Source organism: Megalops cyprinoides, chromosome 5 (assembly GCF_013368585.1).
Source record: "Megalops cyprinoides isolate fMegCyp1 chromosome 5, fMegCyp1.pri, whole genome shotgun sequence".
In the NCBI taxonomy this organism is placed as follows: domain Eukaryota; kingdom Metazoa; phylum Chordata; class Actinopteri; order Elopiformes; family Megalopidae; genus Megalops; species Megalops cyprinoides.
In genome coordinates, this window is record NC_050587.1 from 31,485,387 (window position 1) to 31,497,500 (window position 12,114).

The 12,114-nt window shown below is 48.5% G+C and overlaps 1 protein-coding gene across 2 annotated transcripts in view; it reads right to left on the minus strand.

The window, feature by feature from the left end:
• The window catches only part of LOC118777417 (proline-rich protein 36), a 72,334-nt gene that overhangs the window by 45,864 nt on the left and 14,356 nt on the right, over positions 1 to 12,114 (minus strand). For both annotated transcript variants that reach the window (XM_036528287.1, XM_036528288.1), the window contains exon 2: positions 9,717 to 12,114. This exon is cut by the window's right edge and continues 1,142 nt beyond it. In XM_036528287.1, coding sequence (XP_036384180.1) covers positions 9,717 to 12,100 — 2,384 coding nt within the window. In that variant the 5' untranslated portion in view covers positions 12,101 to 12,114. The remainder of the gene's footprint in view (positions 1 to 9,716) is intronic.

Below are 12,114 nucleotides of genomic sequence, written 5' to 3' on the forward strand. Positions count from 1 at the left end.
TTATATTTTATTGGCAGCACTGAAGGCAGTGCCACTGAAGTAAACGGAGTAACCACGTCAGACAGCAGAGTTACACAGGGGAAGCCTGAGAGTCGCTCAGTCCAGGAATTTATTGAGCAACTTTTGCTAATGCAGTATTAAAGAGCACCTAACTGATGTGCAGAACCTCGAACACATCTAATCCAGGCAATGATCGGATTATATTACAGCCCCAAAACCTCTGCCTGACTGCTAATCAGGTCTGTTTATACCGAGCCCCCCCAGGGGAAATCCCCAGCAGTGGCCACCAAGTTATTTCCAAATTGGAAACCAATGACAAGTCTGTCCCCGAGGCCCGCACCGTTATTGGATAAAACCTGAAGCTAATGTGCAAGGTCTTCAGGAGCTGCTGGCCAGCCCCACTGAAGGGATATAACAGGCTGGGAGATGATTCAGTGCATTCGGTTGCCCTGGTCTGGTCTCAGATTCAAGGCCATTTACCCGAAACCTGCACCCCATGATATCACACAGTCAGAGACTCTTGGGCAAAAACTGGTGCCTTTTTCAATGAGTATTTATTAACCTTTTTACTGGTAATACACTGCAGAGCCTTCATATTTTTACGTCCGGTCAACTCGTTCTGACAGGATGTCAAGTTTGTTGTCATGACAACTCCACAAAGGACAAAGTGAGTTAAAAACACACAAATTGTAAGCCATTTATGCAAATAACCATAACAATGATTGTGCTTTAATGCGACTTTGCCTGCATGAAAAAAAAACTTTCCCAGATGAACTGAAGTTAAGAAGGGTGAGGAAGACAACAGTCTGATGTGAGCCATATATCACTGTTGTGGTAACCAGTGATATAACTAAACAGTTTCAGAAAATGGCTGTTAGAGCACAATCATGCGCATGAGAGCTTGTCATCTATTGCTTGCTGAGAAAACAATCCCATTGTAATTGCAACACTCAGAGCGTCAAGCATTCTGCGCTCAACGCAACGCAAATCCTCTTTGCTGGAGATTTAGAATGAAGCTCCTGCAAGTCTGGAGCAGTCCCGATTTATACAAGCCGCAACGGCAACCTCACTGGACCTGGCTTGGAACATTAGGGGATTTGAATCCCACGTGGCTCGGACACGGTCACGGTTTCACACACCTGTAAAAACCCCCGCCGTGAGGACGGGGCACGCAGTCCGTGAATTTGTTAAGTCACCCTGGACGAGGTCCTTTGTTCGGCTAATAAACAGCGTAATGTAATGAATGCAGGAAATAATCGCGGCGGAGAACACAAACAAAAACACATGCCCACAAACTGAGAGCTTCCAACAATGGGCAGGCTGTATCTGTTTGAGCAGTTGGCAGCTCCGTGGCTCCTCTCTTGGAGAAAGTTTTAATTAAGACGGGCTTTGTTGGCATGACAATGGCATTGTGTAATATCTCCGGCCTTTCACCAAGGCTAAAGAATACGGCTTATTGTGAGCAGCGGAGTGCAGGCCGTCTATGAAATATCATTTCCTACAGGGATCTGTATGTATGTGTTTTTTCACATTGTCACCCCTCATTCTGGCTCATGAAAAAGGTTTCATATGTAATTCGCCAGTGTTAACACACCCCAGAGAACCATAACCATATCCTACACCCATACCAAGGAGAAAATCCAATCAAAATCACACCACCTCCCTGAGCCATTTGTTTAACAGTAATACGATGTTAAAAACAATAACTTTGACAGAATATCTGACATCAGTCATTATCTTCACGGCAAAGTGGCGCGCATGCTCAATGACAAACCAAACATTAAGCACTTCCTTTTGCTTTGTGAATTTCCGCCCCCTTTAACAGAGAATAAAGACAAATGTTGCATCCTATTGTTCCAACCAGCATCTTAGAGCTATATTAGACTGGGCCGTGGATGCACGGTTACCACCTGATGGTTAATTGCATGCTATAAACACATGGCGGCTCTCTCTGCTCCTAAATGCATAATTTTGTGTTGATGTCTTTTCCAGCAGATCTGTCAGCAAGGTGTCGTTTTGCCACAGTAGCGCACATACAGAAACAGACAGCTGAATCGTCGATTGTGCAGGTGCTAAAGGGCACAGCTGCCCCCCACCCCCCCCCCCCCCCCCCCCACGACACACACAGACACACACAGACACGCACACCCTCCCCCAATGCCCCCACCCCCCCACCCCCGCGGAGAGCAGCGGTGTCCCTGCCCCATGGGGTCAGAGCCCGCCTGGTGCTGGCGTCTCTCGTTAGCGGGGGATGTTAATGAAGAGGATCAGAGGGACTGGGGAGGGCAGAGCTGTGTGCCTGCCTGATCATTCTCTGCCGAGAGAGAGGGACGCAGAGAGAGGGAGAAAACAAGAGACAGAGGGAAGGGAGAGAGAAAGACAGACGGGGGGGGGGGGGGGTGAGGAGAGAGCTGTGCACAGCTGAGGCCTGCGAGAGAGGCAGACAGGGAGACAGCACAAGGCAGGCAGGGAGAAAGATGGGTACACTGCGAATGGAGAGAAAAGAGAGAAACAGGGAGAGCTGAGGAGCATTAAGAGGAAGGCAGGGTGGGCAGGTTTATCTGGGTTCTGTTTGGGAGCAGAGGATTGTAATATAAATCAGTGAGCGCGCTGCGTGGGAAGCAAGAGAAGAGACAGAGAGAGAAAGAGAGATTTCCCAGGGAGACAGGTGTGAACTTTGACTGTCTGAAATTAATTCAGACTCTCTGGTTGGCGGAGGGACCGCACATAAAGAGGCAGGTGAGTCACACATGGAGGACAGAGAGAGATATGAATGGCTGTCAAACACAGCGTGGTGGTGGTGGTGGTGGGGGGGTGGGGTGAGGGGTTTTCTTTTGTAGCGAGATGGAGCCACGAATGCGCCGCTGGCAAATCGCTGCAAGGGCTGCGGCGGCCAGAGAGAACACTCGCGCGGCTGCTGCTTTGGACGCAGGCTTTGGTCTCGGGTTCGAGTCTGGATCGAAGCTGTTGACTGCTGTCTGCCGTGACTCGGGGGGGGGGCTGGGGTGACGTGTGCAGTAGGACCGTGGCGCACCACGCTGGCACTCTCCGCCGAAATCTGTTCCCACTCCCATCTGCTCCTTCCTGGGACCCGAGGAGAGATTCCGCCACGAGTCCTTGAGATTCAGTGGGTGTGCAGGGCGATCTTTTTGCGACTGTTTTGTTTTTGTTGCTCTAATACCACCGGTGTTTATATCTAAAATTCTGCCATGATAAAATATGTTTGTCACGCCCAGTGCGTATTTCCTGCATTTGGCAAAGCGACAAATAGAGACACAAGAAAGACAGGAAACACAAGGAGAGGAAGGGGTGGACTGGAGAATTATAGAGGTAGATGATTAGGCAGAGGTGAGGTAGACGGTCGAAGAACGAAGAAGGCAAGGGCTTGAGGAACCTTTGGAGTGTGTGTTATGATATTTAGCTTGAGGAAGAAATATAGTGGAATGGAGACAGTTGGAGTTATAAAAATTGCATCATTTATTACACTGTGTAACAGTAGCCTTGAAACTGAGACAGCACAGTAAACATACGCAAAGACAATATGCACCCCTTCCCCCCCCCACACACACACACACACGCACACGCACACGCACGCACACACGCACGCACGCACGCACACACACACACACACACACACATACATACATACATACATACATACATATCATATCATAAAACCTCCTGCAAGCGCTCATTGCTATTCCCCCAAATCCTGTTACAGGAGCTGCCTTCCAATATGAACAAACAAACAAACCAGTGCAGTGATGCCGAGACATAACAAGCCTGGTTTGTCACAGAGACCAGACCAGCTGATCTATGTGTGTATGTGTGTGTGTGTGTGCGTGTGTGTGTGTGTGCGTGTGTGTGTGTGTGTGTGTGGGTGTGTGAGTGTGTGTGAGTGTGTTTGTGTGTGTCACTGCCAAGGACAGTGGCAGAAGGAGAAAGAAAGCATAGTGCATGCACCTCTCTCCCCCCACACGCACACAAACACTCACACTCACACACACACACACACACAGGCACAGGCACACACACAGGCACAGGCACACACACACACACACACACAGGCACAGGCACACACACAGGCACAGGCACACAGTTATAGCAGACGCCTACCCTTCTGTCGCACAGTGCTGAGTCCAATCTGGTCTAAACAACCTCCAGTCTGAGGAACAACACTATTGCAGCATCAATATTGCCGGCACTACTGCTGTTGTGATTACTACCAGTGTCATTTCAACCTTTTGTGCAACAAATAACACTAGTGATCAAACAACTCGGTGACGTCACATATCTTGTTTCTGTAGCTGTTCCCCTTTGGACAGTTTTTTTTCTGATTTCAAATCCAAATTACAGTGTGTTTCACTTTCGTTATGAATACTAGCATCGGATAAAATGATGAATGCAGCTGTAATATTACTGATCATTTGAACACACTCAGATGAGGTCATTTAGCCTCCTAGCAGTCCTCCTCGTGGAAGTGGAGCAAATCTGTGGTCTGCCTTGTGCTGAGTGTTTGGATATTTGTCTGTGATGATTTCCCTTTGCAGTGCAATCTGAGAAAGTGACCAGCTGTCCCTCTCTCCTCTCCATCCCTCACTGAATGTCCAGGCCTCCAAATGATTCTTTTTCAAATATTTAAATAATAACAATAATAATCATACTAATAATCAAAATATGCAAAATATCATACTGAGAAGTCTATCAAGAAGCGCATTAATCATTATGGTCACAGTATTGTCATAATAAGTTGGAATGGTCTCTAAATGTCAGTGTTCTGGGGGGGGGTTCCACTTCCAGGTTTATTCTTAAAAATATTGGCTGCCAACTCTGAAAAACTGTCTGTATTTCACAAATACAGTCAGGGCCTGAAATTAATTTTCTGGAAAAAGGCAATATATATGTCATGATGAATTCCAGGAAAAGTGTTCGGCTGGACATGCCTAGCACCTGTACATAGCAACTGAAGAGCACATGCAACAATGATATACGCCTGTCGATGCTTCAAGGTACATCCAACTAAACACATTCCTGGGGTAAATTTCTTCTATCACATGCCCATGTACCTCCTGTGTTGCTCTTTGTTAAGGTAGATACTGATCGTCTAGTCTCGGTGTTGGGGTGGTGTTAGCGCAGTGGGTCTTGAGGTTTTCGACATTGCCATTGGGATGTAAGCCTCATATGAGCTGCACTCACACACCTTGCTATGTGCCAAAAAGGCTGGTATTCACAGTCCTCCAGCCAGCCATCCCCCCTCCCCCAACCCCTAGTTTGTTGGACAGCCATTTTGTTTCTTTTATGTTGCCAGTTTCCTTGGGCTACACTTGGGCCTAGTGGGCCACATGACACTAGACAGGCTGTGGGTTTAGAACTGTTAAGTTACAGAATGTCTGAGAGACAGGGGGCTACCTCTGAATCAGGTGGATCTGTTCTTTTACCTTTTGCCAAGGTGCCATGAACCAGCAAAACCCCTTCCCACACAGGGCAAAACTGTTTTGCTTCAGTGTCATTCCTTACTGTTTCCAATTTCCTCATATCCTTACACAGTCTTCTAATTAATTTTCGGACGGCAACACAGCATGGACTACCCAGCATGCAAATGTTCTGTAATTGCTGCATGGCACATTCTTCGGATGCTCCACCAATGGGAGTCCAAAAGAAGGGGTGGGGGGGGGGGGCACCTGCGTGGTGGTATGGGATATTCCTGCAGTCTGCACGCTGCCCGGTCTCCATGGCAACAGCACAAGTTAATTCGATTTAACTGCACAGCGAAAAAAGCAGAAAAAAAACAGGAGTATCACTTTCACGCAGTGCATTGAGCTGACTCAGCTGCGACTTTACTTTCTTAAAGCTACGAAGCAAAAGGGGTTTTCATTTATGCTTTTTTTCTGTTGAAGTGTTGCACTTGTTCATCCATTTACAAAATAAACCCTCCTTTTTTTCTTTCATTGGTGTTTTCAGGTCATTTCGATCCTCTTTCTTTGGGCCCTATGAATGTTAGCTACTTTTTTATAGTCTAAAAACATTGTTAGGATTTTCTCATCATAAGCATTTTCTTCTTCAATGCCGCAGCTCCTTATAAAAATTATTTATATAACTAGTAATTAATTATTCATCATTACATCACTTTATCAATTTATGTCCATCTGAAATTCACATTCGCAGCCAGATTGTGTAACATAGTGGAGTTCTGCCGGCTTAGTTTCCTTTCAGTTGTGTCACTTGAGAAGAAAGAAGAATCTATTTCTTTATTTCAGCTTTTTTCAATGCGCAGGGGAGCTGAGAACTACAAAGAAGAACTGAGTTTGTTGTTTTTTTTTTAAAGCACTGAGTCCTCTCAGCTACATACCCAGCTTCTAAGTTCAAAGTTCACATATGACAGTTTCATCATAATAGCCATGATGTTTGCATTGCCTGCCTATGTGATGTGTAATGTAAGTGATTTCAAAGGGGGCTCACGGATTGGTCCAGGAGGAGATAGGATAGAAAATGCCAGCATGACCCCAGTTTAACACTGCAGAGGGATCATGTTGTAACAACGTTGTGACTGCAACAGGAAAAAAACATCAAAAGTCACCTATTGATGCTATTTTATTAGTGTTTTTTAGCCAATTTATTAGTAAGCAATTTTCTTTCTTTATTTCTTTCCCATAAAGCATTGATTTGATTTGATTTGATTTGTGTGATTCTTCTGATTTATCTGATTTCACCACAACTCTACAGGTTCCTTTTTCACAACTGCATAGTGACAAAAAGTGACATGCTGACAACAAACAAATTTTCCTCATACTGAAGGGTAAAGAGTCTGATCCAAAATCCCAGAAATATGCTGAACCTGATTAAAGGATGCATTGAATTATTGAATGTATTATCATGTGATAGTAACAAATAAAAGCCATCTGTTATTGAGTGTTCAGAAATAAACTTATTTTGCTGTGATTAAACCTTCAGTTCTAAAATGTAATATCTATAAGCAGAGCACATTGTTTTTGTCCTAGAGGCTTGTCCGTTTTTGGGTTTTGGCTCTGATTAACTTTTTCACAGATTATTGCCATATTTGAAGCACAAAGTGGAACATTGGAGCTCTGGGAGAGAGAACGCTTTGGGGGACATTGTGGACCGTAAACAGCAGTAGTTCACAGGAAATATATTGGAATTAATTTATAAAGCAGGTTAGTGAGGACGATTAAAGTTTTATGGGTCAACACTAAGTCAGCCTCAATTATTACAGTTTATCACACAGCTCATGGAATTGTGCTTCTGTATGTCCACAGTTGTTGTGTAAAAATTATACTATTCGTGTATCATGTCTCACAAATCTGTGTGTGTGTGTGTGTGTGTGTGTGTGTGTGTGTGTATTTGTGTTTGTGTACGTGTGTTTGTGTGTGTGTGTGTGTGTGTGTGTGTGTGTGTGTGTAAGTGTGTCTATATTCACACACTTGCACACTGTGAGCACATTTTAACCCTTACTCAGTTTTGTCCATGATTATACGACAGTCCTTCCCCTGTATGCTCATCTCCAGAGCTCTGCCCCAGTTATTGGCTCTGTAAATACCCCAGAAAATAAATAAAGCTGTAAAATAGGCCAAGGCTTCCCCTCAGAGCCACTTCTGACACAATCCTTCCAGGAAACAGTCAAAGGAAAGTGTATGAAAAGACCTGCCTCGGCAAGAGGGCCAACAATGTGTCAGGATTTCAGTCCTCTGATGTAGTGCCTTCTTCAGAACTTAATACAAAGTTGCAAGTAACGCATTTCTGCTGTCAGTGATGGTGTTGAGCTGTGCGTTATGGCCCTCCACATGTGAATGTTCAGATGACCGTTGAGCCTTGAGTTCCAGCTCATAGCTGTGCCTTTCATGTCTGTGTTCAGGTAAATGTCCCAGCTTTACAGGTGCGGTGTTTAAATGCAGCACATGTGTGATGTAGCTCTGCAGGTGGCGGCGTAGCATAGTGGTTAAGGAGCAGGATTTGTAACAGGTTTGATTTCCCCATTGGGGCACTGCTGTTGTACCCTTGGGTAAGGTGTTTAACCCACAATTCCTTCCATAAATATTCAGCTGTATAAATGGATAACATTGTATAGAACTGTAACCTATGTAAGTCGCTCTGGGTAAGAGCGTCTGCTAAATAATGTAACGTATTGCAGGTGCACACTCAGATGTGTGTTCTGTCTTTTCGGGTGTGCGTACCTGTGGTACATGTGCATGTGTGGCCCACGGGTAAATCTAATATGTGCATTCAGATACATGCTTCTAATATACAGGGAAAGATGTGCAACTGATAGGCCCATTGCGAACCAGCACTGGCCTCCTTCTTCTTCCCTAGAAGTATCTTTTCCTTTCTTTCCCTCCCTCTCTTCTCCCTGTCATTATTTTGCAAATACAGGTTTTATCAGCACAACAGAGTTTCCAGAGCTTTCCAGAAGCTGGAATGGGAGACAGAATATGGGATAAAAATAGCCGGAATACAATACTGTAAAAAGAATGACCATAAACAAAACAAACTCCCTTTCCACTCTGAGATTTCCAGCCCGCCAGCAGGATTATTGCATTGTCAGATCCTCCTCTGCACAGAACCACACAAAAACAGGCCAGAACTGTCTCCTTTCCCATTCATGATCAGTTCACAGTTGTTTAGCGGTTTAGCAGTGTACAGTATGTATGCGGATTTGTGTTTGTGATGGACAATGGCAATTTACTCAAAAATAATTGTGACTGTCCGTGTGTGTGTGCATGTACGTATGCTTGTGTACGTGTGTGTGTGCTTGTGTGCGTGTGTGCGTGTGTGTGTGTGTGTGTGTTTGTAATTTGTTTTTACAACAGGGAGAACACCAGTTTGCTACATGTGACACACTTTTATTGCACCCTTCGGTTTCACAGTTTTGTTCTCCCTGACAGTTGAAATTGATTTGTCTCATAACTCCTGCTGGGGAATCTTTGTCGAGTGCAATCTGTAGCTCTCTGTCATTCATTGACTTTAATGGGCTAAGCCTCTCTACCTCAGTTTTGTCTGCTCGCCTTCAAAGGTATCGCGTTTTGAATTTGATCCCGTGTTGCAGGGGTTCAGTCCTGTGAATACAATATGGCTGTTACAACTGCATTTGACTGCCTCAGGCACAATGTAGTTTAAAAACCACTCAACTTGTTTGTAATTTTGAAACTTTCAATGCCCTCAAAGGGCATTTGAATTAACTCTTCTGACTAATTCTAACAACTAAAGAAAATTGAAGAATAGGCCAGGATGCTCATCAGTTTTCACGCTCCTTTCCGCCGTACGTCAGTTCAACTAATATCTTTATTCAGTAAACACAAGATCAGTTTTGATGGCTGTTTCTTCTGCTACTGTCTGGTACACACTCTGGTAACTGGACAATGGATTGGGGGACTAGCTACAGCTGTTCCCAAAAATAACCAGTTTTACACCTGAATGATCATTTCACATTTTTAATGTACCTAATCGGAACTTGAAATGAAGTTGAATTTTCTCAAAAAGGCCAATGAGTATTAGAAGATGAGGCTCAAGGAGAGTGTTTAGTTGGATGTACTGAGCGCACACAGCCAACAGCTCTTACCACACAGATTTATGGCCACTTGGCATGTCCAAACAAACTCTTTCTCTCGGATGCCTTTTAAATAAAGGCCTCATTCCCCGGTGCCAAAAAGCACAATGACACAGCAGCAGAGATGGAGATCATGGCAGGACACTCCCTGACTCACCCGTCTCTCTCCGCCTCCTTCTTCTCCAGGTCCTGGATCACGTCCAGCAGTACCTTGATGGTGTTCTGGCTGGTCTCCAGCACCCCCTCCAAGCTCTGCAGCTGCGACTGCAGGGTCCCGATGTCGTGGAGGGGCCCCTGAGGGCCCAGCAGCTTCTCCCGGGCCTTGGCCAGCTCCAGCTTTCCGCGGGCCCCCGAGACCAGCCCTCCCAGCAGCTCCTGCACCTGCTTCAGCGTCTCCGCCTGACCCGGGGTCAGCGTGGCGTCCGTAGTCCTGCCCAGGTGCAGGTCCCAGGAGCCTGGAGGTGGGCGCTGGCCCAGGGGCTCCTCGTGCGGGTTGTTGGGGGTGTTGGCTTGGGGCTCGGTGCAGAAAATGGTGTGCTGGGCCCCGGGGGGAGGCTGGACGAAGTTATGAGGCTGTGGGCCAGGTTGGGCGGGAGGGGAGCTGAGGTCCTGTCTCTGGGTGAAACTGGGAGTTCCCGCCCGGCGGGGGTGAGTGTGGGACGCATCATTGGAGGGTGTCGACCCCTTTCTTGCTGTTTCTCGCTCGCCTCCGCCCCCCCTTGTCGGTGGCTCTGTCCTGGGGGTGGGTCCCGAGGTGCAGCAGCCCTCTCTGCGGGGAGTGTATGGGGGTGGAGGTGGTGGTGGGGGAGGGAGTGGCGACTCTCTCCTGTCTCTCCTCTCTCTCTCTCCCACCCTCCAGGTGTCCTGAGTGGTGCGGGGGGCCTGAGGCGGGGAGGTGCAAGGCGGCACGGTTTGGGGGTGCAAAGAGGGCAGCGCATTTTGAGGGGGCGAAGAACAAGGTAACACAGTTTGAGGGGGTGAGGCAGAGAGTGGAACAGTTTTAGGGGGCACGATTTGAGGGGGAAATGTACAGGGTAACCCAGTTTGAGGGGGGGAGACACAAGCTGGCACAGTTTGAGGGGGCAAAGTACAGGGTAGCCCTGTTTGAGGGGGAGAGACACAAGCTGGCACAGTTTGAGGGGGCAAAGTACAGGGTAGCCCTGTTTGAGGGGGAGAGACACAAGGTGGTATAGCTTGAGGGGGTATGGAGGAGGATGGCACAGTTTGAGGGGTAGAGATGCGATGTGACACAGTTTGAGGGGGCAAAGTGCACGGCTGCACTGATTTAGGGGCCAAAGCACAAGATGGGACAGTTTGAAGGGGAGAGACACAAGGTGGCACATTTTGGGGGGGCATGGTGGAAGATGGCACACTCTGAGGAGCAGACACACGATGTGACACAGTTTCAGGGGGATAAGTGCACGGTTGCACAGATTTGGGGGCCGAAGCACCGGGTGGCACAGTTTGAGGGGTCAAGACACAGGACGGCATAGATTTAGGGGGTGAGGTGCAGCGTGGCAGAGATTTAGGGGCCAAAGCAGAGGGCGGGGCAGAGGTGGGGGGCAGCACAGTTTTTCCCGGGTCACTCACTGCTCGGCCCAAGCGCTTCTTTCTGCTCTGGGGCGGGGTGGCGCAAGGGGGCCCATTGGAGTTCATCACAGGAGAGGTGGGTGGGCAGGGCGGAGGCTCCACCCCTTGCTGTCGTAAGCCATGATTGGGGGCGGGAGTGCCATGTCTCGAGTTTGCAACTAACGGGGGAGAGACAGTGACATCAGCCCTTGGTCCCAGGCACTGAAACCCATCCTGCAGAGGGCGCCGCGGAGAAAAATTTGATTGGCAGCTGCAGGGGTTGTTGGAGCAGTCCTGAGCATTAGCGGGGGTTAAAACGTGGTTCTGGGGGCAAATCCCATCCTGAGTTTCCCCTTCCTCGCCTTCCTCATGCCCCTCCACCCCACCAAAGTCCCCCAGGCTATGGCTGCGGGTTCGAGCAACGGAAAGGGGCAGGGGCTTTTGGAGGCTGGGAGAGGTCTGGATGGCCGTGCTCATGCAAGGCCGGCGGGGGTTGGGAAGAGTGAGGGAGCACGGGCGGGGAGGGGCCCAGGCCCGACGCATGGGCGCGGGGGTCAGCGGGTGAGGGGGTGCCCGGGCCAAAATGGCAGCCACGGCCCCGATAGTCCCCTCCATGTCTCCCCGCACCGCCCCCACCACCGAGCCCCCGTTGGCAGTCATCTCCTTCGCCGCCTCCCTCTCGCCCGCCGACCCCCTACGGCCGTCAGCGGCGGGCAAGGGGCTCTTGCGGTTGGGGTGGGGGCTTCCCTGCTCCGCCCCCGACCGCCGCCGCCCGCCCTCCTGACTGCAGCCCCCATCGTCCAGGTCCTTGAAGCGCACCTGCTGGGTGCGGTTGCGCCGGCGCTTGAGGCGGGTCTCGATGTCCGGGGAGTCGCGGTTAAGCAGCACAGAGCGCACCGTCACCGTCTTGTCAGAGTTGCTGTTGCTGCAGCTGTTGGCACTTGGGAGGTGGTTGGGCTCCTTGCTGACCATATCGCCAGTCTCTC